Source organism: Gadus chalcogrammus, chromosome 21, assembly GCF_026213295.1.
Source record: "Gadus chalcogrammus isolate NIFS_2021 chromosome 21, NIFS_Gcha_1.0, whole genome shotgun sequence".
Taxonomy (NCBI): Eukaryota; Metazoa; Chordata; class Actinopteri; order Gadiformes; family Gadidae; genus Gadus; species Gadus chalcogrammus.
In genome coordinates, this window is record NC_079432.1 from 1,660,708 (window position 1) to 1,684,661 (window position 23,954).

The window sequence follows — 23,954 nt, forward strand, 5'->3', positions numbered from 1 at the left end:
ACACACTACCATACACACACACCAACACACTACCATACACACACACCAACACACTACCACACAAACACACTAGCATACACAAACACACACACCAACACACTACCATACACACACACACACCAACACACTACCATACACACACACACACTACCATACACACACACACACACCAACACACTACCATACACACACACACACCAACACACTACCATACACACACACACCAACACACTACCATACACACACACCAACACACTACCACACAAACACACTAGCATACACAAACACACACACCAACACACTACCATACACACACACACACCAACACACTACCATACACACACACACACTACCATACACACACACACACACACCAACACACTACCATACACACACACACACCAACACACTACCATACACACACACACACACACCAACACACTACCATACACACACCAACACACTACCATACACACACCAACACACTACCATACACACACACACACTACCATACACACACCAACACACTACCATACACACTACCACACACACACACCAACACTACAATACACACACTTCTATTCACACATATGCACACACACAACTAACACTTGGCACTTTCTCACTCATACTGCCATACAAAGACACATTTTCTCGGTCACGCTCTCACTCACACACACACACACACACACACACACACAGCGCTTCGTGCCGTACGGTCGGCCTCTCTGAACGGAGAGAGGCTGGAACGGATCATCATGATGTGACAGTTGCTATGAGGCTGTTGTTAAGTTGTTGCTTGGCAACAGATTAACTATCTGGACCTGCTAAAGCGAAGCTGGCAGCCCGTGAAGGGCGTGACAGAATAACATCAGAGCAAATATTAAAAGAATCGTAGAGCATGACACAGCCAGGTTGGGGGTTCAACTCCCACTGGTTAACCAATAACCAGGATGCACTGTGCTTTGACCAGAGCACCACATGGGGCAGAACCACAGACATCACCATAGGGATGTTGGTGTCACATTACTGGTACAGTACTGGTATTGTCATCAGAGTACTGGTACGGTACCTGAATCAGCACAACAGTACTGGTATTATCATCAGAGTACTGGTATTATCATCACAGTACTGGTGCAGTACTGGTATTATCCCCACAGTACTGGTATCATCATCAAAGTACTGGTGTGGTACTGGTATTATCACCTCAGTACTGGTATCATCAAAGTACTGGTATTACCACCTCAGTACTGGTATCATCATCAAAGTACTGGTGAGGTACTGGTATCATCATCAGAGTACTGGTATTATCCTCACAGTACTGGTGAGGTACTGGTATCATCATCAAAGTACTGGTATTATCCTCACAGTACTGGTGAGGTACTGGTATCATCATCAGAGTACTGGTATTATCCTCACAGTACTGGTCCCACTACAGACAGACACCAGGCAGCCTTCGTTAAGTCAATAAATAAAGTGTTTATTTGAGTGTTAATGTACAGTGGAATGTGGGGATGGCTCTGGGGAGAGGGACACCCCTCAGCCGGGGCGAGGGACACCCCTCAGCCGGGGAGAGGGACACCCCTCAGCCGGGGAGAGGGACACCCCTCAGCCGGGGCGAGGGACACCCCTCAGCCGGACAGCTCCGGGAAGAGCTCCTGAACGGCGATGTCCAGCAGAACGTAGGACATCTGAGGGGAACACACACACACGCACGCACACGCACACACACACACACACACAAAAATGAATAAAATGGAACGATCTAAGCCAACCCTTAAACCGTAACCTCTCGGCTACGGGTGAACAATGTACAATGTGTATTATTAATGGTGAATGGATTGGATTTATCGAGCGCTTTTATCCAAAGCGCTTTGCAATACTACCCACCGACGGCGTAGTCGACCCCTCAGGGCGACAGCCAGCTCGTCGGGGGCAGTGTGGGCGAGGCGTCGCCCTGAGGGGCACCCCGACGGTGACGTTCTCAGGTTACCTGCTTGTTGAGGAGGGGTTGCTGCAGGCCGTCGAACAGCAGGCGCATCCCCTCGTACTTATTCTCCGGACCGATACACTTCTCCACCACATCTACACACACACACACACACACACACGCATACCCAAACACACACACACACACACACACACACACACACACACACACACACACACACACACACACACACACACACACACACACACACACACACACACACACACACACACACACACACACACACACACACACACAAAAACACACACACACACACATACCCACAAAGACAAACACACATTAGTCAACAGGAGAATGCATCGCAAAAATGACGGAGGAGGGGAAAAACTACAATGATGATCAATGTATGGAAAACGTTCGATATAGGAAGCAATATACAGAAACAGGAATAATGTCATTTTAATGACCATGAATGTACGAATATTTTGTCCGTCCTGGGCCAAAGGTGGGTCATCCAGGACCCAGATCACCTCTTTATATCAATACTTAGCATTGCTGTTGCTTGAAAATACGTCTCATTAAAAACGGCCCCTTGGTAGATGATGAAGATCGTTTCCCGGAACAGTCCTGGAGCGAGAACAATGCAGCAAGACACATGGCGTCCATTAGCAGAACCCCTGCTACACAGCACTGGTATTGTACCATACGAACCCCTAGCTCTAGAAGGCCCATCTACCACAATCGTTACAAGAGTCCAACAACACCGAGCTAATCTTAGCTTTGCTCACTCCCAGGCTCTTTACTGCGTTGTTAATCTCCGCCTCAGCCTCTGTGAGCTTCCCACACAGTGCGCCGCTAGTCTGGACACGCCGGCTCTTCTGTGAGGGACTTGTCTCTTCTGTCAGGGCCGGGAGACAGACCAGATGTACGCCACATTTCTTTGTGCAGTAAAATAAGAGACAACAATCCGATCACCGCGTCAAAGGCGTGAGACGACCGGGGGCCATCCGAGCCGGGGTTTACGTGTCTGTTTACACGTCTTTGAGAAGGGCTTGTTAAGACGCACACTCTCCTGGGAGCAGTGTGTGGTTTGGCTGAGGAATTGGGGCTGAACCAGGAGCAGACAGACAGACAGGCAGGCAGACAGGCAGGCAGGCAGACAGACAGGCTCTGAGTCACCAGCCAGGCTCAGGGCTACGCCTCTCAGGAGCCGGTTGAGGGCCACCAGAGGGGTTATTTTATATAAGACCATAAACCCTCCGAAGACCAGCACACACGCGTGAGGCCGGTGGTTGGTGAGCAGCCTCACAGACGCTCCGTCAGCACCAGCGGCTGACTCTCTGAAGGAGGGAGGGGGGGGTGAGGGAGAGCTCCTCACCCCCTCCCAGCAGGGTGCCTCCTCGGCACTCTGGAAACAGCCGAGTCTTCTCTGTTTGCCACCTGTGATGGAAAATCTACATGTTGTTACGTTTTTGGTCTATCTATGAACTTAAGTTTTGTTACTATTTTGTGTGACGCATATATTGCCTGCCTTCTGCTCTCCTTTTGGGTCATTTAAAGTGTGAACGTTCGAGGGTCGTGTGATGCATTTCATTGCCTGCCTGTTCCTATCTTTTCGTGTGTTGTAAATCATCTTCCATGCAATCCTTTGATGTATGGGCCTGTTCCTCGACCCCCTGGCTAGCGTCAACGAAGCCAGAGGGTTAGATGGCACGGCCACCACCCCCTCCAATGGCATCAAGGGCAGCTTCAGTTGTAAAGATAACCATCTGGTACACAAAGGCTTTTGGTTTATTGGGGGACACACCCCCTCCAGAAGCCAACCGAAGTGAACAAGAACTCATTGATTCAATCACTCAGTGGACTTCTCCCCAGCGTACCTTCAGAGAATGAAGTAACACGCAAAGAGAAGCTCCCATCTGAGGCCTCAGATTATTGTAATGTTTGCCTGTTACGTTGTTTGTTGATGCATGTTGTGATGTATCTTTGTTCCTACTTTTATTACAAATATACATGATCATTGGTCAACAGAATTGTGTGCTTTTTGCATCTAAATATCTCATCTGTCTTAGACGCAAACTCTGATAGAGAAATTGCCACGACACACCAAGAGTCGCTTCTCGTGAGTCCCGGGCGAAGACACCCTGAAGAAGGGGAACCCCCACCTGCACCTCCACCTCCACCCCCACCCCCACCCCCAGCCAGAGCCCCAGCGAGGAGCGAGGAGATGAGTGACGATGACTGATGAAGGGTTTCTCCTGTTTTATAGACGTCTAGCTCTGGGGCCTCCCTAGACTGACATCTGCTGTTAGAGAGAGATTGCTTTATACTGTCCGGTGGCTCACAGATCGACGGCTAACGGCTAGCGGCTAGCGGCTAGCGGCTAGCGGCTAGCGGCTAGCGGTACTGGCTGTAGCCTAGCGAGGCCCATCGGACCAGAGAGCCCCCTCCAGGTGAGGCTCTCCAGACGACGCAGACACGACCAGCCTGCGGAGCCACTACTGACTGGGCAGACCGCCCCCTAGTGGAGGCCCCCGTACTGCAGCCGGAGGGGAGGCCTCAGCCACGTCAGGCTCCTCCATCAGGGCGGAGGAGGTGATGGGGTTTTAGGTCAGAGGAGGTGATGGTGGAGGTGATGGTGTATACGTGGAGAGGAGGTGACGGAGGACATAATAGAGTAGGTGATGGTGTAAAAGTGGGGAGGAGGTGATGGTGTTTTAGGTCAGAGGAGGTGACGGAGGACGTGAAGGTGTTTTAGGTCAGAGGAGGTGACGGAGGAGGTGAAGGTGTTTTAGGTCAGAGGAGGTGAAGGTGTTTTAGGTCAGAGGAGGTGACGGAGGAGGTGACGGTGTTTTAGGTCAGAGGAGGTGAAGTAGGAGGTGAAGGTGTTTTAGGTCAGAGGAGGTGACGGTGTTTTAGGTCAGAGGAGGTGACGGAGGAGGTGAAGGTGTTTTAGGTCAGAGGAGGTGACGGAGGAGGTGAAGGTGTTTTAGGTCAGAGGAGGTGACGGAGGAGGTGAAGGTGTTTTAGGTCAGAGGAGGTGAAGGTGTTTTAGGTCAGAGGAGGTGACGGAGGAGGTGACGGTGCACTCTTGGTTCTGACCTGGTAAATACTTCATCATCTCCTCAAACGTCTGCTTGGCGCGTTTCTGTCGCTCCTCCGGACTCCTCTCCTCACTGCCTTCGCAGAACACCGCGTCTAGAGAGACAGACGGGAGACGGGGTGAGACGGGCCCCTCTGAGGCGAGGCCTGTACCCGCGGGTGGGGGTGAGACGGGCACCTCGGAGCTGGGTGATGAGCGACACCAGCCGGTGCTCCTGCAGCAGCGTGTCCACCCTGCCCTGGAGGTACTGGTCCATGTACGCCTCGAAGGACTTCTTGAAGAGGATCCGGCCCGCGCTCAACATGTGGTGCAGCCAGTCGGGCATCCGGAACACCTGTCGCCCTGCCCGCCACAGAGAGAGAGAGACAGGCTTAGCACACCCAGCCCCGCCATCAGCAGGAACCCCGGGGGGGGGGGGGGGATCTTACAGGGGGGGGGGTTCCTATGATGCATTGCTTTCCGCTGAGATCACGACCACACCAAACCCTTACCGAAACTGAAACCCTTCAACGGGAAACCAACACGTAAAAAGGTCAAAGTGTGAACATAAGTATTTAAAACGTAACAATGACAGCTATTTCCTCCAAAGATGAACCGTAACTTAACTAATAGCGTCCTTTCCAATGCACAGTGGAGGCTGGTTGGGGCCTAGTGGAGGGGGGAGACTTGTTGCGGGCAGTCTAGAATTGTGTGTTTCTGTTACTATTTGAGAAAGTGCGTCAGGGTTTGATATCTCCTGCGTGTGTCCAAAGAGGTAGTTGTGTTTTGAGTTATTATTCTGAAACCATATTCTGTATTCTGTTCCCGTTTGTATTTACAGCACAGCTCTGTTTAGCCTCACCGAGGTGCATCATGTGGTCGTACAGCCCGCTGACGGACACCATCTCCATGAAGAGGTTCTGGTTCTGCCGTCGGTCCGCGCCGTCCGCCAGGTTGGCGTTGTTCTGGAACAGCGGGCTGAGGAGCTGAGGAGACAGGAGAACCGTCTGACCAGAGACCGACTGACCAGAGACCCCACCAGACTACACACTGAGGAGACAGGAGGACCGTCTGACCAGAGACCGACTGACCAGAGACCCCACCAGACTACACACTGAGGAGACAGGAGGACCGTCTGACCAGAGACCGACTGACCAGAGACCCCCCAGACTACACACCAGAGACCCCCCAGACTACACACCAGAGACCCCACCAGACTACACACTGAGGAGCTGCAGAGACAGGAGGACCGTCTGACCAGAGACCGACTGACCAGAGACCCCACAGACTACACACTGAGGAGACAGGAGAACCGTCTGACCAGAGACCGACTGACCAGAGACCCCACCAGACTACACACTGAGGAGCTGCAGAGACAGGAGGACCGTCTGACCAGAGACCGACTGACCAGAGACCCCACAGACTACACACTGAGGAGACAGGAGAACCGTCTGACCAGAGACCGACTGACCAGAGACCCCACCAGACTACACACTGAGGAGCTGCAGAGACAGGAGGACCGTCTGACCAGAGACCGACTGACCAGAGACCCCACCAGACTACACACTGAGGAGCTGCAGAGACAGGAGGACCGTCTGACCAGAGACCGACTGACCAGAGACCCCCCAGACTACACACTGAGGAGCTGCAGAGACAGGAGGACCGTCTGACCAGAGACCGACTGACCAGAGACCCCACCAGACTACACACTGAGGAGCTGCAGAGACAGGAGGACCGTCTGACCAGAGACCGACTGACCAGAGACCCCCCAGACTACACACTGAGGAGACAGGAGACCTGAACCTTCTGACAAGAGACCCCACAGCCTACACACCAGAGACCCCCCAGACTACACACTGAGGAGCTGCAGAGACAGGAACCTGTATGACTGTGTGTAGCCCACAGACTACACACCGCGTCCCCGCGGTCAACGAGTCGCTTAGCACTCGCTCCGTCACGTAGAGCTGTTCTGACACCGATACCATCAGGGGACGAGCCCCTCGACCACACGGGCAGAGAACAATAGACACACCGGGCCCCCTGTGTGTGATTGGGTGGAGGTGGGGAGGCCCTAGAGGGGGTGGAGGTGCAGCAGGGTATTATGGGATGGAGGCCTACCTTCTTGTCGTCCGCTGTGGGGCTGATGATGGTGAGCTCCGGGCGGCTGGGTTTGGGTTTGGGCGACTCGCACGAGTTGAAGAATGACTGCAGGAAGGGATCCAGGTTCTGACCTCGCTGGGGGTGGGGGGGGGGGTCAAAGGTCAAAGGTCACGGGTCGGACTCTCGTTGGGGAATGAACTCCTGCTGAAGTTGCACTATGGCTGTTCAAAAATGTGACTTGGGTGTCAATACGGTACCCCCCCCACCCCCCTCACTTCACACACACACAAACACAAACTACTGATGTCGTCATTGTGCGTGTGTGGGTGTGGGTGTGTGCATTTGTGCGCGTGTTGGTTTGTGAATGCGTGTGTCGGTCCATTTGAATGTGTGCTTGTGGGTGTCAGTTTGGATATGTTTGTGTGTGTGTGTGTATCAGTCAATCGGATGGTCTTTCAAAAAGGGGAAGCTCATTTTCGGCCTTCATCATATGAATTGTCAATTTATTTATATCTCAATTCTGCCCTCTGTTCCTTTCCAAGGAAATGCTTTGTGACCCCGTCATACCAATTAGCTGTCTTTTCCAGTGACTTGACCAGTTTCCTCTGAATGGCCAGCAGAGCTAGGCTGCTTCAACGGCCTATGCTGCTTAAAGGTGTAGGAATTGAGCCGCTTTAAACAGGAGACGCTCCTTCATACACCTGCAGATGTAGCTCCAATCATTGCCACTGATGAGAACAGTTTGTAAAGCTGTCCAACTCCATGTCTTTCAGGAACACCAAGAAATCACACAGCTTTCCCCTGTCACCCTGCAAGTCTAACTTGAAGTTCAGACCTGAATCAAAAGTGATGGCCAACTACCAAAACGATATTAAACTCAAACAAGGAAATGTGGGAATTCTGTAACTGAAAAAAGGAATTGTGTGTATAAGTGCATGAAATGTGCGATGAATATTGTCTAGCAATTTCGCCAAGCAAATATCAAGAAATAGGTTGCAGTTTGTCTTTCAACTCGCTTGCAAAAATCTGCGAGGATCCGAGGACTAAAGAGAGCTCCGGCGATGTTTAATGGTTCAAAATCGCTGTCAATCAAACGGCAACTCAGTCTTTTGCAGACCCTCCAATCATCACGCAGAAGCCCTGCGCCCAGGCCAGCCCACCCCTCCATTCACCCCCACAGAAGCGTCTGTGGGAGGGACATAATCGCAGCATTAGCCAATGAATGCGACTCTCGACGCACTAAAAAAAAGCTGTTCAATGCAGCCCCATTGAAGTGGTTGGACGCTGAACTTCAACAGGCAAACTCACCGTGACGCTACGGGAATGTATGAGAAGGAAGTCGAGTCAGTCGACCTACGATAAGCATCTGATTCTGAACTGTCTTTGAGATGAACGTGTTCAAACGCATTTTTAGTCAATGAACTGTTAACCCAACAGATATTTGATCATTTAATTTTAGACATTTTAGGGGAAGCCGAGCTTCCCTTGCAGTCTTAAAGCAATCGCCACTGGTGTATATGTGTGTTTGTGCAAGTGCGTGTGCATATTTATGTATGTGTGCTTGTGCATGTGTGTTTGTGCATGCCTGTGTGTATGTGTCAACGTGCATGTGTTTGCATGTGAAAGTGTGCATGTACTTAATATATGTGTGTGTGTATATATTGTGCATATGTGGGTGTGCGTGTGTTTGTTTGTGCATGCGTTTGTCGGCCTGTGTGTATGTGTGCTTGCTTGTGGTTGTCAGTCTGGATATTTATATGTGTGTGTGTCAGTGGCGGCTGGTCTTTCAAAGAGGGGAATCTCAACTTTATTGATATGTCAATTCTGCCCTCTGTTCCTCCCTGGAATGCTACAAGCTGTCAGGAGAACAGGAGAAGCTCCCTTCTACACCTGGGTTATGTGTGTACTGTGTATATGCGCAGGTGTTTGGGTATCTGTGTGTGTATATGTGCATGTGCGTGTGTTTATGCATCACCTCTTTGGTGAGCTTCCCAGGGACTGACTTGAAGATCTTCCCTGCAGGAGAAAAATACATTAGATCAAACTGTGGGTGGGTGACGGAGCTGTGTCCAAACCATCGATGGAACACAGTTTTATGTAATGTGACACGTGGTCTAGCTCTGAGGTGGAGGAGGGGGCGGGGTCTAGCCCTGAGGTGGTGAAGGAGGCGTGGTCTAGCTCTGAGGTGGAGGAGGGGGTGGGGTCTAGCTCTGAGGTGGCGGAGTCTAACTCTGAGTTGGTGGAGGGGGCGTGTCTCTAGCTCTGAGGTAGTGGAGGGGGCGGAGTCTAGCTCCGAAGTGGAGAAGAGGGGCGGGGTCTAGCTCTGAGGTGGAGGAGGGGGCGTGTCTCTAGCTCTGAGGTAGTGGAGGGGGCGGAGTCTAGCTCCGAAGTGGAGAAGAGGGGCGGGGTCTAGCTCTGAGGTGGAGGAGGGGGCGGGGTCTAGCTCTGAGGTGGAGGAGGGGGCGTGTACCCAGGTTGACGTCTGGCAGCATGCGCTCCAGGAACTGCGACTCCATGCTGTAGGGAGACAGGAAGTCGGCCAGGAGCTGGCTGTTGCAGAGCTCCGGGTGCTGCACCAGCCTCTGAGAACACACACACACGCAGGCGCGCACACACACACACACACACACACACACACACACACACACACACACACACACACACACACACACACTTCTTAAAAAGAAACGCTGGGGGATGAAACTAATTACCACCATCACCCCTGGCCTGGGGCTCACTGCGTGGGAGGTTAACAGACTGGTTTGGCGCCTGGCCTTGCGTCTGGTTCAAGGTACCTGCAGATACTCCTCAAACTCGTCCTTCTTGGACACCAGGAACTCGTAGTTCTTGGGTCCGATGATCCGCTTGGAGGGAAGCTGAGCGTCAGCAAAAGAGCCTGGAAGAGAGAGAGAGGTTAGGTTTCAGTAGAGGGAGGGAGGGCGAGAGAGGTTAGGGTTCAGGAGAGAGAGGGAGGGCGAGAGAGGTTAGGGTTCAGGAGAGAGAGGGAGGGCGAGAGAGGTTAGGGTTCAGTAGAGAGAGGGAGGGCGAGAGAGAGAGAGAGGGCGAGAGAGGTTAGGGTTCAGTAGAGAGAGGGAGGGCGAGAGAGGTTAGGGTTCAGGAGAGAGAGAGAGAGAGAGAGAGAGAGAGAGAGAGAGAGAGAGAGAGAGAGAGGTTAGGGTTCAGTAGAGAGAGGGAGGGCGAGAGAGGTTAGGGTTCAGTAGAGAGAGGGAGGGCGAGAGAGGTTAGGGTTCAGTAGAGAGAGAGAGAGAGAGAGAGAAGGGAAGAGAGAGAGAGAGAGAGAGAGAAGGGAAGAGAGAGAGAGAGAAGGGAAGAGAGAGAGAGAGAGAGAGAGAGAGAGAAGGGAAGAGAGAGAGAGAGAAGGGAAGAGAGAGAGAGAGAGAGAGAGAGAGAGAGAGAGAGAGAGAGAGAGAGAGAGAGAGAGAGAGAGAGAGGGCGGGAAGGGAAGAGAGAGAGAGAGAGAGAGAGAGAGAGAGAGAGAGAGAGAGAGAGAGAGAGAGAGAGAGAGAGAGAGAGAGGGCGGGAAGGGAGAGAGAGAGAGAGAGAGAGAGAGAGAGAGAGAGAGAGAGAGAGAGAGAGAGAGAGAGAGAGAGCGAGAGCGAGAGGGCGGGAAGGGAAGAGAGAGAGAGAGGGAGGGCGAGAGAGGTTAGGGTTCAGGAGAGCGAGAGAGAGAGAGAGAGAGAGAGAGAGAGAGAGAGAGAGAGAGAGAGAGAGCGAGAGAGAGAGAGAGAGAGAGGGCGGGAAGGGAAGAGAGAGAGAGAGGGAGGGCGAGAGAGGTTAGGGTTCAGGAGAGCGAGCGAGCGAGCGAGCGAGCGAGCGAGCGAGCGAGCGAGCGAGAGAGAGAGAGAGAGAGAGAGAGAGAGAGAGAGAGAGAGAGAGAGAGAGAGAGAGAGAGAGAGAGAGAGAGAGAGAGAGAGAGAGATTGGTCCATGCACTGTGTATAACGTTGTGCATGAAGGAGTGACTCACCGTGGAACTCGGTGAGTTTGGACTCTAGAACATAGAACTCCAGGTATCTTCTCAGCACGGACCACTTCTCTGGCTCATGTCCAACTAGAGAGACACGCAATACACACAACTGATTATTCCCTAAACCATTGGTTCTCAAAGAGCGGTCCGCGGGCCAATGGCGGCCCGCAGAAAGATTCCTGGTGGCCCGCAATGACATACAGATGCAAGTAAAAAATGTAAAAAGAGATTTTAATTATTTTTATTTTTTTTATTATATCAATATTAAATTACACAAAAATAAATAAATATAAAGAGAAAAGTCGGCTCTCTCTAGGTTTCAATTAAATCCTGTTACATTTTTTAGTTTTAATCGGACTGTACATTAATTTGAAAGGATGAACCTCAGTTTCGTGATTCAGACCTCACTTGACCTCACTCCCAGAGGTCCACGGTGCAATGTTGTTTTTCACCACTGGGATGCTGACGGCGTTTCCCGCCTAATTATTTTTCCTTTGGCGGCTCTCAGTTAAATTCTGGGTTCCTAAATTGGCCCTCAGCTGTCAAATCTTTGAGAACCCCTGCCCTTAACGTATCACACATCTCATCTCAGACGACCTGGCCCAGACAGAGTCCTTCCTGGAGCTTCCCGTATCAAAGGCCTGTTTCCACTGAATAACAACAGACGGGTGAAAGGAGAAGCGCTCTCTTCTGAGTGTGTGCGAAGTGAAACCAGCTAAACAACAGGCTTTGATACGTGATCGCAGCCCCGTTTCAACAGCGTTACGGCACCACCTGGTGGCCAGCAGACATCAGGCAGAACATCCAGACCGCGAGTGAGAGGGTGAGGAGTGAGTGGGTGAGTGAGTGAATGGGAGAGTGAGCAAGAGAGAGCTTGAGTGTAAAGTGAGCGTGTTAGAGAGTGAGTGTAAAGTGGGCGTGTGAGAGAGTGAGTGTAAAGTGGGCGTGGGAGAGAGTGAGTTTAAAGTGGGCGTGTGAGAGAGTGAGTGTAAAGTGGGCGTGTGAGAGAGTGAGTGTAAAGTGGGCGTGTGAGAGAGTGAGTGTAAAGTGGTCGTGTGAGAGAGTGAGTGTAAAGTGGGCGTGTGAGAGAGTGAGTGTAAAGGGGGCGTGTGAGAGAGTGAGTGTAAAGTGGGCGTGTGAGAGTGAGTTTAAAGTGGGCGTGAGAGAGAGTGAGTTTAAAGTGAGCGTGTGAGAGAGTGAGTGTAAAGTGGGCATGTGAGAGAGTGAGTGTAAAGTGAGCGCTTGAGGGAGTGAGTGTAAAGTGGGCGTGTGAGAGAGTGAGTGTAAAGTGGGCGTGTGAGAGAGTGAGTGTAAAGTGGGCGTGTGAGAGAGTGAGTGTAAAGTGGGTGTGTGAGAGAGTGAGTGTAAAGTGGGCATGTGAGAGAGTGAGTGTAAAGTGAGCGCTTGAGGGAGTGAGTGTAAAGTGGGCGTGTGAGAGAGTGAGTGTAAAGTGGGCGTGTGAGAGAGTGAGTGTAAAGTGGGTGTGTGAGAGAGTGAGTGTAACGTGGGCGTGAGAGAGTGAGTGTAAAGTGGGCGCGTGAGAGAGTGAGTGTAAAGTGGGCGTGTGAGAGAGTGAGTGTAAAGTGGGCGTGTGAGAGAGTGAGTGTAAAGTGGGCGTGTGAGAGAGTGAGTGTAAAGTGGGTGTGTGAGAGAGTGAGTGTAACGTGGGCGTGAGAGAGTGAGTGTAAAGTGGGCGTGTGAGAGAGGGAGTGTAAAGTGAGAGAGTGAGTGTAAAGTGAGAGAGTGAGTGTAAAGTGAGAGAGTGAGTGTAAAGTGAGAGAGTGAGTGTAAAGTGAGAGAGTGAGTGTAAAGTGAGAGAGTGAGTGTAAAGTGAGAGAGTGAGTGTAAAGTGAGAGAGTGAGTGTAAAGTGAGAGAGTGAGTGTAAAGTGGGCGTGTGAGTGGCCCCCCACCTTCCTGGCGGTCGTGGCGCTCCACGTCGATGCAGAACACGGGGACCCGCTCCCTCTTGGCCTCGTCGTCATGGAGATCCACGTAGGGGATGCTGATGCCCCACGCCGACAGGTTCCTCAAGGAGCCCGCCGAGCTCGCCACCTCCGCCGGCCCGTCGTCCTCCATCACCACCGTGGCCTCCTCCACCTGCACCACCCACAGCCTTAACTTATAGAGGCCACAACACCATCACCACGAGGCCTCCTCCACCTGCACCACCCACAGCCTTAACTTATAGAGGCCATAGCACCACCACCACGTGGCCTCCTCCACCTGCACCACCCACAGCCTTAACTTATAGAGGCCATAGCACCACCACCACCGTGGCCTCCTCCACCTGCACCACCCACAGCCTTAACTTATAGAGGCCACAGCACCACCACCACCGTGGCCTCCTCCACCTGCACCACCCACAGCCTTAACTTATAGAGGCCACAGCACCACCACCACCACCGTGGCCTCCTCCACCTGCACCACCCACAGCCTTATCTTACAGAGGCCACAGCACCACCACTGTGGCCTCAGGAGATCAGACCATCACCTGGAACCCAGAGGAACCAGAGAGGAACCAAGTGGATGTGGGCGGGGCCTGGGTGTGGTCTGCGTGTGAATGTGGGCGGAGTCTTGATGTGGGTGTGGTCTGTGTCTAGATGTGGACGGGGTCTGGATGCGTGTGTGGTCTGGATGTGGGCGGGGTCTTGATGTGGGTGTGGTCTGTGTCTAGATGTGGGTGGGGTCTGGATGTGGCCGTGGTCTGGGTGTGGGCGTGGTCTGGGTGTGGGCGGGGTCTGAATGTGCGCCCACTCACGGCCTCGTCGGGGTCGGTGACGGCACCCTCGGGCAGCATGGAGCCCTCCATGGTCGTGTTCTTGAAGACCCCCCGGATCTTACTGCCGAGGCGGGTGATCCCAAACGCCTCGCCGCGCTTCGACGCGTTCCTACGCACGCACGCACGCACGCACGCACGCACACACACACACACACACACACACACACACACACACACACACACACACACACACACACACACACACACACACACACACACACACACACACACACACACACACACACACACACACACACACACACGATTTTGAGATTTGAAAGCGTGATGAAGCCATAGGACTCGTTGCTTCGCGTCACCGTAGCTCTGACCCCTGACCTCCGGGGCCAAAGGTGTGGCCCCTGACCCCCTGGGCCTGACCCCTGAACCTGCTCCTTAACGATGCAGCCACAGTACACGTCTTATGGATAAGCAGGTCACTGTAGCGCAGCATGCGTGTTAGGATACACCAGGCAGACCAGCATCACTCTGATGATGGGTGCTGATGACGGCAAGCTAGCCTAGCATTTAGCCGCTTCATGCTCATACAGCTAGCCTAGCATTTAGCCACTTCATGCTCATACAGCTAGCCTAGCATTTGGACACTTCATGCTCATACAGCTAGCCTAGCATTTGGACACTTCATGCTCATACAGCTAGCCTAGCATTTGGACACTTCATGCTCATACAGCTAGCCTAGCATTTAGCCGCTTCATGCTGAGACAGCTAACATAGCATTTAGCCGCTTCGTGCTCATACAGCTAGCCTAGCATTTGGACACTGCACGCTCATACAGCTAGCCTAGCATTTGGACACTTCATGCTCATTCAGCTAGCCTAGCATTTGGACACTTCATGCTCATACAGCTAGCCTAGCATTTAGCCGCTTCATGCTGAGACAGCTAACATAGCATTTAGCCGCTTCATGCTCATACAGCTAGCCTAGCATTTGGACACTTCACGCTCATACAGCTATTCTAGCATTTAGCCGCTTCATGCTCATACAGCTAGCCTAGCATTTAGCCACTTCATGCTGAGACAGCTAACATAGCATTGAGCCTCTTCATGCTGAGACAGCTAGCGACCGATGGCTTTGCTAGCCGCACTGCTCACACTCCTAACACCACACTAACAAGACTTATTGAAGCTTATTGAACACAACCCAAGCACTGCAAAGGGATGCAGGTGGTGTTCATGCGCTGCTGGCGCTCGTTCCACACGCAGCGCTGAACAACAAGCTGGGCTCAGACTCACCTCAGCTCGTCCAAACTCAAGCTATTCCTGGAACAACACCAACATCACGTTTAGCAACTAGGGCTTCAAAGGGATGAGCCTACATGACACCGGTGAAAAGTAACACGTAACTCACTGTGTGTTACAGTGGGGAGTAACACGTAACTCACTGTAACATACAGTGAGGAGTAACACGTAACTCACTGTGTGTTACAGTGATGAGTAACACGTAACTCACTGCATGTTACAGTGAGGAGTAACATGTAGCTCAATGTAACATACAGTGAGGAGTAACACGTAACTCACTGTGTGTTACAGTGAGGAGTAACATGTAACTCACTGTAACATACAGTGAAGGAGCTCCTCACTGTATTTTTGTATGTGTATGATGTAAAATACTGGACATTACAAAGGAAATGTCCAGTATTTGCCAAGATGTGTGGGAAAGCTCCACCTTTTCAAAATAAAGTTTCCAAACTATATCCAAAAAGGAAGTTTGACGGAGGGTAGGAACAGCAGACGGAAACGAAAGGCGGGAACACACCTGGTGAGTTTAGAGTTCCTGGTGGGAGACTCCGCCCCCTTCAGCAGGTACCTGAAGTACTGAACACACAGACACACTCAGTGAGGCCCACCCTCCACACAACACGGCCCCCCAAAGACTATACCACGCCATACTCTAACTCAGTTGTGCTCCAACGCTTTCTACTAGTGTACCCCCTCTGAGAAAACTAAATAAATAATATAAAGAATGGATGTGCCTAAACAAGAATATTAAAAGGGTGCAAAAACTCACAACTGATTTAGAGACATTGGCCAATGCATATAAGGACTGATTCGTTTGTGGGACCCCCCAAGGGTGGAACCCCCCTAAGGGAGGGACCCCTCTCAGGGTGCCCCCCCCCCCCAGGGTGGGCCCCCCCAGAGTGGGCGCCCCCCAGGGTTCCTCAGCATCGACCTACCTCGTCGCTGTGGCAGAACATGGGCGTGAAGACGTCCTCCAGCAGAGACAGGACGTGCTCGTAGGCCTGGAACAGGCAGGGCAGCGTCTGCAGCCGCACCACGCCCGGGTACGGGCCCTCCGCGACTGGGGAGCACAGAGCAGGAGCTCAGGCCCCCGCACCTCACACCCAGCATTCAGAGCACTCCATCCTTCACTCATTCACACCGTCCTTCACTCAATCACTCCACCCTTCACTCATTCACTCCACCCTTCACTCATTCACTCCACCCTTCACTCATTCACTCCACCCTTCACTCATTCACTCCATCCTTCACTCCACCCTTCACTCCGTCCTTCACTCATTCACTCCATCCTTCACTCATTCACTCCACCCTTCACTCATTCACTCCACCCTTCACTCATTCACTCCACCCTTCACTCATTCACTCCACCCTTCACTCATTCACTCAACCTTCACTCCGTCCATCACTCATTCACTCCGTCCTTTACTCCATCCTCCACTCATTCACTCCCTCCTCCGTCCTTCCCCCAGTCCTCCCCCCCTGGGTGGGGGCGGTGGGGGCGGTGGGGGCAGCGTCCTTACTGTTTTGGATCTCCTCCACGATGGCGGGCTGGAGGCGTATCTTGTCGGGGCTGTGGTCCAGGCAGTAGGCCTGGTGCAGGTGCTGCACCTCCCCGTGCAGCGCCTGCAGCTGCTCCTCACTCAGCTCCGGCCTCAGGATGCGGTCGTTGAACTCCTCTGGGGGGGGGGGGGGGGGGGGGGCACACCGTGAGACCCCACCCTCACCGGGACCACAGGGGGTCAGACACCGGGAGGACCCCCACCCTCACCGGCACCACAGGGGGTCAGACACAGGGAGGACCCCCACCCTCACCGGGACCACAGGGGGTCAGACACAGGGGGGACCCCCACCCTCACCGGCACCACAGGGGGTCAGACACAGGGGGGACCCTCACCGGGACCACAGGGGGTCTTGTGCAAGTGGACTTCATCCCTTCATCTCGCTCCATTTTATAAATGTCGTACCATTGTGTCGCACCCGTTCATACTTTAGGGGTGTGTGTGTGTGTGTAATGTATAGCTGTATACATAGGTGTGTGTGTGTGTGTGTGTGTGTGTGTGTGTGTGTGTGTGTGTGTGTGTGTGTGTGCGCGCTCCAGCTCACCCACGCTGAGGCAGAACTGCAGCACGTGCACGGCACCCTCCTGCTTCAGGAAGTTCATGAAGCGGAACAGAAGGTCCTGCTGCTCCCGGATCTCCTTGAGCTCCAGCTTCAGGACCTGCACGCACGCACACACGCACACGCACACACACATACACACACACACAGATCTATTAGTTCTAGAACCTTCTGTTATAACAGATCTATAGGCCATCGAAGAGGGTTTGAACCCAGAACCTCTCAGCTGGGACGGACAGACGGACGTACCGAGGCCTTCTTGTTGCGGACCTCTGCGTAGCGCTGCAGGAAGGGGACCAGGGCGGAGGGGGGCTCGCTGGGCTCCTCCAGCTGCACACAGAGGGGGGGGTTAGAGAACCAGAGGGGCGGGGTTAGACAGTCAGAGGGGCGGGGTTAGACAGTCAGAGGGGCGGGGTGAGATGGTCAGAGGGGCGGGGTTAGACAGTCAGAGGGGCGGGGTTAGACGGGCGGGGTTAGACAGTCAGAGGGGTGGGGTCAGACGGGCAGGGTTAGACAGTCAGAGGGGCGGGGTTAGACAGTCAGAGGGGCGGGGTTAGACAGTCAGAGGGGCGGGGTTAGACAGTCAGAGGGGCGGGGTTAGACAGTCAGAGGGGCGGGGTTAGACGGTCAGAGGGGCGGGGTTAGACGGTCAGAGGGGCGGGGTTAGACGGTCAGAGGGGCGGGGTTAGACGGTCAGAGGGGCGGGGTTAGACGGTCAGAGGGGCGGGGTTAGACAGTCAGAGGGGCGGTACTGCAGAAACACTTCAAACCACTCATGTTTGGCAGATACCAGCTCCCAGCTGGAGGTCTAGACCAGTGGTTCTCAATTGGCGGGTGCAAGTACCCCTAGGGGTCCTTTGGAGTACAACCGGGGATACTCAGACAAATACAAAGACATCAAATCATTCACCCTGTGCACGTTTGAATTTGAAAGATCAACAATAAAAAGAAAATCAAGAATAGTGGTTGAAATGTGATTCTGAAAACAAGGAGAAACGAGACTCAGAGAAAAATAAACAACACCGAAATGTCGTCAGTTTCAGGTGAGTCTCTTTGAACGGGGTTCCCCTCTCTGACCCTCCCCTGGGCGGTGGGCTTCTTTTGGGGGGAGAAATCAGCCAACAGTGTCATGAAGCTCAGGCCCAAGTTTCTCACGAGCACCTCTCCCCCAAAAAAATGTTTAGCCGGTGAAAGGGGTACTCGGCTGGAACAATATCTCAGAGGGGGTACACTAGCAGGACCGTCTGGAGCCCCAGGGGGCGGGGGGCGGGGCCGAGCCTTACCGGGCCGTCGTCCACCAGCAGCAGCACCATGAGGTTCAGCGTGTCCTGGGACAGAGAGCAGGGGGGTCAGTGGGGGGGGGGGGTCAGCGCGGGGGGGGGGGGGGGGGGGCCATCACCCACACATTGAGTCTGAACCCCACTTACCGGGTCGGCCAAGAAGTCCATGGTGGGCAGCATGACCGAGCCCGAGACCACCTCCCGGAGCAGCAGAGCCAGAGACCTGGGGGGACCCCACCAGTGACCCCAGTTAGCTCAGCCACTGACACACCGGTTATTAGGGTACAACATGATGACCAGCCTTCCTCCAGAAGACCCTCCCCCCCCCCCCCCTCCCCCCTCCACCACTGAGCCCGGTGCAGGCGGTTCATTGTGAGGGGGCGACTGAACCCCGGGGCCCCCGTCTTGTTGAGGTGGAGGGTTGAGTCCAATAGAGTGACCCTGGGTGGGGTTAGTGACCCTGGGTGGGGTTAGTGACCCTGGGTGGGGTTAGTGACCCTGGGTGGGGTTAGTGACCCTGGGTGGGGTTAGAGACCCTGGGTGGGGTTAGTGACTCTAGAGGAGGACTATAATAGAGTGACCCTGGGTGGGGTTAGTGACCCTGGGTGGGGTTAGTGACCCTGGGTGGGGTTAGAGACTCTAGAGGAGGACTATAATAGAGCGACCCTGGGTGGGGTTAGTGACCCTGGGTGGGGTTAGTGACCCTGGGTGGGGTTAGTGACCCTGGGAGGGGTTAGCGACCCTGGGTGGGGTTAGTGACCCTGGGTGGGGTTAGTGACCCTGGGTGGGGTTAGTGACCCTGGGTGGGGTTAGTGCCTCTAGAGGAGGACTATAATAGAGTGACCCTGGGTGGGGTTAGTGACTCGCTAGTGGAGGAGCATTAGGGTGCGTTTGATGTGCGGGTCGGGGCCACCTGCAGCCGGTGGCCTTGGGCGGCAGCACATGGCTGAATAGCAGCTGGGCCAGACTGCGGAGGTACAGCAGCTCCTCCCGCCGGCTCCGCAGCGCCAGGTGGAGGTCGGCCCCGTAGGCCTCCAGGACGGCCTGCTGGAGGCCCTCCCCCCCGGGGCCTGCACACACACACACACACACACACACACACACACACACACACACACACACACACACACACACACACACACACACACACACACACACACACACACACACACACACACACACAATGAGAAACACACACACACACACACACACACACACACACACACACAATGAGAAACACACATAAAGAATAAAACCCCCACACACACACACAATGAGAAACACACACACATAAAGAATAAAAAACACACACAGAATGAGAAACACACACACACACACACCACAAGCATGCACACACACCCCCCACACACACACAATGAGAAACACAAACACACACACACACAATGAGAAACACACACACAGAATGAGAAACACACACACACACAGAATGAGAAACACACACACACACACACACACACACACACACACACAGAGTCAGTGACCACCAGGTGCGGTCCAGCCCCCCCCCCCCCCCGGTCTCCCTCGTCCTACCTCTCTGCTGCACCCGGCTCATCACCTCGATGTGCTTCAGCACCGCCGTCATCACCTTGTCCGCAAACACGGACGGGATGTCCACCTGGGGACACAACACCGTCACTACTGACTGGGACAGGGTGGGACGGACTGACGGACGGACGGAGGGACGGACGTCCACCTGGGGACACAACACCGTCACTACTGACTGGGACAGGGTGGGACGGACTGACGGACGGACGGACGTCCACCTGGGGACACAACACCGTCACTACTGACTGGGACAGGGTGGGACGGACTGACGGACGGACGGAGGGACGGACGTCCACCTGGGGACACAACACCGTCACTACTGACTGGGACAGGGTGGGACGGACTGACGGACGGACGGAGGGACGGACGTCCACCTGGGGACACAACACCGTCACTACTGACTGGGTCAGGGTGGGAGGGAGGGAGGGAGGGAGGGACTGACTGACTGACTGACTGACTGACTGACTGACTGAATGTATGTGTGTCTGACTGAGGGTGTGTGTGTGTGAGTGTGTGAGATAGACAGTGTGTTGGCGATGGACAGTGTGTGTTCCTCCGTCACCTTCTGCGCTCGCCGCACCACCACGGACGCGAAGAAGCGGAAGGTCACCCTGAGCTCGTCCACACAGGCCTCATCGTCTGTGATGTCCCTGTGGGAGAGAGACACCCAATCAATAGTCTCTCTCTCTCTCCCTCATTCCACTAGTGTGCACCGAGAGAGAGAGAGAGACAGAGACAGAGACAGAGACAGAGACAGAGAGACAGAGAGACAGACAGAGAGAGACAGACAGAGAGAGAGAGAGACAGACAGACAGAGCAGCGGTCCAGACTCACCTGTACCACGGGTACACAAAGTTTTCCAGCACCAGCTCAAACACCTACAAACCAGAGAGACACAAACATGGCTGTGTTTGGGGATTGAACCAGAGTGAAACACACGCTAAACTAAGTTCTACGCATTCTCCGATTTGCCTTTTATAAGTAAAACAGAGTAACTTTAGTACCTCGGCGATGGAGGCGTCCACCTTGGAGTGGACCTTCAGGTCCAACCAGGGCTGATAGTTCTCCAAGAGCAGCGTGGGCCTGTTAACACAAACCACATCAGAACCGCAGTAGGGACGACACTACGGACTCAACTGCAGTGCCTCGAACGACCACGAGGGGGAGCCGGGTCCCACTCTACACAACTCAACAGAGAAGTTCAGAGAAAAGATAGTTACCGCGTTATAATATAGCCTAGCTTTAGAGACACTTTCAATACACATTTTCAATGCATAACTGATGATTTCTTGTTGTTTTTAAAGTAATATTATATTTGAACACCGTGAAAGAGCCAAGAAGAGGATAAGAATACATTAAGTGGATGGTTTGACGTACCGGTGTCGTTTACAGCGCACCTTGCCGCAGACGGCGCAACTGCTGCCAAGCGGGAACAGCTCCTGCTGCAGCGGCCGCTGACAAACAAACAGAACCACGTCTAAATCATACCCTAACAACAATAAAACATTATCAATGACGAAACGAACAGAACCACGTCTAAATGATACCGCAACAACAATAAAACATAATCAAAGACGAAACAAACAGAATCACGTCTAAATCATACTCAACAACAATAAAATATGCTGTCAAGGAAATCATAACATGCCTGCACTTAACAAAATAAGCCAGAATATGAGTGGAAATAAATACTAATACAATTAGAAGTTAGACACACATGCACTTCAGAAAATGCTTGGGGCTAAGCCCCCCCCCCCCCCCCCCAGCCTCTAAATCGTAGTGACGTCCCTGGTCTAAATTATACCGTAACAACAGCAAAAACATCACCAATCAGCAGGTTTTACATCCATTTATGTTGGTCAATTAATAAAGAACATCAATTTACATTCTCAGCCACTGTGACCGCATGAAATCCACAATTGTATAACGTTTAATCAACCTGAAGCAATTATAAGTAGTAATTAAACACCGGAGGGCCGGTAGTAAAAAGAAGAAAGTTGTATTTAAATTTAGTTTATCACATGTTTCCCCTGCTAAACCCCTGAAGAACACTGAGGGCCTCACCTTGCTGCGGGGCCTATCGGTGAAGAGGACGTTGGGCAGCAGGGAGCCGGGCCCGAGGGAGCAGTAGAAGGTAGTGACGCCCGCCAGGAAGGACCAGAACACCAACAGAATGTGGATGTACCTGACGGGGGGGCGTCATGACAACAACCCGTCAATCAACTCACAAAACACACACATAACTCCACAACCACTTTTGTAGGTTGCATGCTCAACATGTACTTTGTTGTCGTGTTAATGGTTGGGAGAAACACCATTTTCTTTGTACGAATACTGGTGACATTTCGTTCTTCACGCATTTGGAGACTTTGTTATTGTCTGGTGTGAACTGTGTGAGTTCTGTGCAGTTTGAATCAGAGTGTGTGTGCGTGTGTGAGTGTACGCCCTTGTCTGTCTGTCTGTCTAACTATATAGAAAACAGATTACGATAGATATAGGAGGTGGTGTCCGGGGATTTACAGAGCTGCGCATGCCCAGACCTCAGCCCCTATCTGCTGACCACCTGAGCGCCGCTCACCTGTTGAGCAGCACGGTGAGCAACAGCAGGGAGGACAGTACGCAGCAGGACAGCGGGTACTGGCGGCCCGCCTCCCGGAGCAGGTCCACCTTCAGCCACCGCCTCAGGTGGCCCAGACATCTCCGGATCAGCCCCGCCATCACGACCCGGGACCTGCGGGTAGAGGGGGTCACCACAGCCGTCACATGACACCGCCACTTTAATAATAGTTGTACAACAAAGTAATAGGAAAACTATTTCAGCGAGTTTATGCTAGGTTGAGTACACTGTGGGGCCAGATATCCCTCCCCATCTGGCAGAACTGATGAAGTATCGATGGACTAGTGGCGCTAAGCCTCCTGAACAGAGCGGACGGTGAGCGGTGTTAAACGGTATCAAACAGGGACGAACCGGACGGGTTGTGACGGCACCACGCACCGCGTCCCGCAGAAACACTCCGAGCGGTCACTGGTTACGATGGTTTCACCCGAGTAGGTTCTTCTTTTCCATGTTTTAAACTCCACCACTTCACTGACAGCCGTTTGTTTTCCAGTCTGGAGGACGAGTTCCGGTTTGGAGCGCCTGGTATTTGCTCCAGCAGGACCCGGATGAGTGGAGTCAGAGGACGGGGCGGGGCGGAGAGAAGTTCCGGTTGGGAGCGACTGGTTGGTTCTCCGGTGGGATCAAGAGGAGCGGAGTCAGAGGACGGGGCGGGACGGAGGGCAGAATGTAATTACTAAACTTTTGTTCAATAATAATATAAAAACACAAACCAGAAAACATTGAATCCAACAGGCGCTTCATAAATTGACCTTTAACTGCCAACCTTCCTGAGGCTTTAAAACACTCATAATCCCTAATCCAAAGGATTAGATAAAACAGAATAGTTTAGATATCAAGATTGACTGATTCAATTATTTTGTACATATGTTGAAAATAAAATAATTATTGGTATTCAAATTCAGTGGTGTGTAATTATGAGTAAACAAATCTCATGAAACCAAACGCTTAATATACATAGATAAAAAACACATAATTAACAAGACAAATGTTTTATTTAATAACTTTATTAGAAAAATAAGTTTACTTCGCCTCAATGTATAGTATAAAACAATGTATTTGCAAGAATGCAAACACCCGTTAGCCACATACACACAATAACCTTGTTTGAAATGATGTTGACGTAGACACGGAGTGCGGAGGATGTAACAGACATTGGACGAGTCAAGGACCCAACGTGAGTGACAGGACAACACAGCCAATAGCAGGGCCGCTAC

General features: G+C 52.7%; 1 protein-coding gene across 4 annotated transcripts; it reads right to left on the reverse strand.

Moving 5' to 3' along the window:
* Positions 1 to 733: 733 nt before the first annotated feature.
* On the reverse strand, positions 734 to 23,341 carry LOC130374115 (sorting nexin-14-like). Of its 4 annotated transcripts, none has more exons than XM_056580705.1 (29): positions 23,116 to 23,320; positions 22,699 to 22,851; positions 22,185 to 22,305; positions 21,498 to 21,574; positions 21,125 to 21,203; positions 20,955 to 20,998; positions 20,683 to 20,770; positions 20,106 to 20,190; positions 19,468 to 19,624; positions 18,702 to 18,777; positions 18,558 to 18,602; positions 17,524 to 17,604; positions 17,260 to 17,374; positions 16,677 to 16,832; positions 16,092 to 16,216; positions 15,674 to 15,732; positions 15,151 to 15,177; positions 13,880 to 14,009; positions 13,032 to 13,218; positions 11,121 to 11,204; positions 9,929 to 10,029; positions 9,604 to 9,715; positions 9,109 to 9,149; positions 7,152 to 7,268; positions 5,896 to 6,019; positions 5,232 to 5,396; positions 5,054 to 5,149; positions 1,994 to 2,085; positions 734 to 1,691 (listed from the first exon to the last, which is right to left on the reverse strand). In XM_056580705.1, exons 2-29 carry the CDS (start codon positions 22,836 to 22,838, stop codon positions 1,632 to 1,634), a joined length of 2,784 nt encoding a protein of 927 aa, XP_056436680.1. In that variant the 5' UTR covers positions 22,839 to 22,851; positions 23,116 to 23,320; the 3' UTR covers positions 734 to 1,631. The 4 variants fall into 4 exon arrangements, with proteins under 4 accessions (XP_056436680.1, XP_056436679.1, XP_056436681.1 ...); XM_056580704.1 differs by having other exon boundaries at positions 735 to 1,691; positions 23,089 to 23,320; XM_056580706.1 differs by lacking the exon at positions 15,151 to 15,177 and having other exon boundaries at positions 736 to 1,691; positions 23,089 to 23,319.
* Positions 23,342 to 23,954: the final 613 nt, after the last annotated feature.

Bases quoted from the DNA above. Each gene is read 5' to 3' on its own strand.
- LOC130374115 (XM_056580705.1), bottom strand. From the start codon at position 22,838: ATGGCGGGGCTGATCCGGAGATGTCTGGGCCACCTGAGGCGGTGGCTG. The intron at 17,605-18,557 runs GTAAGGCTCGGC...CTCTGTGTGCAG, and splicing joins TGCTGGTGGACGACGGCCCG to CTGGAGGAGCCCAGCGAGCC. The intron at 16,217-16,676 runs GTAAGGACGCTG...TGTGCTCCCCAG, and splicing joins CGTGGAGGAGATCCAAAACA to TCGCGGAGGGCCCGTACCCG.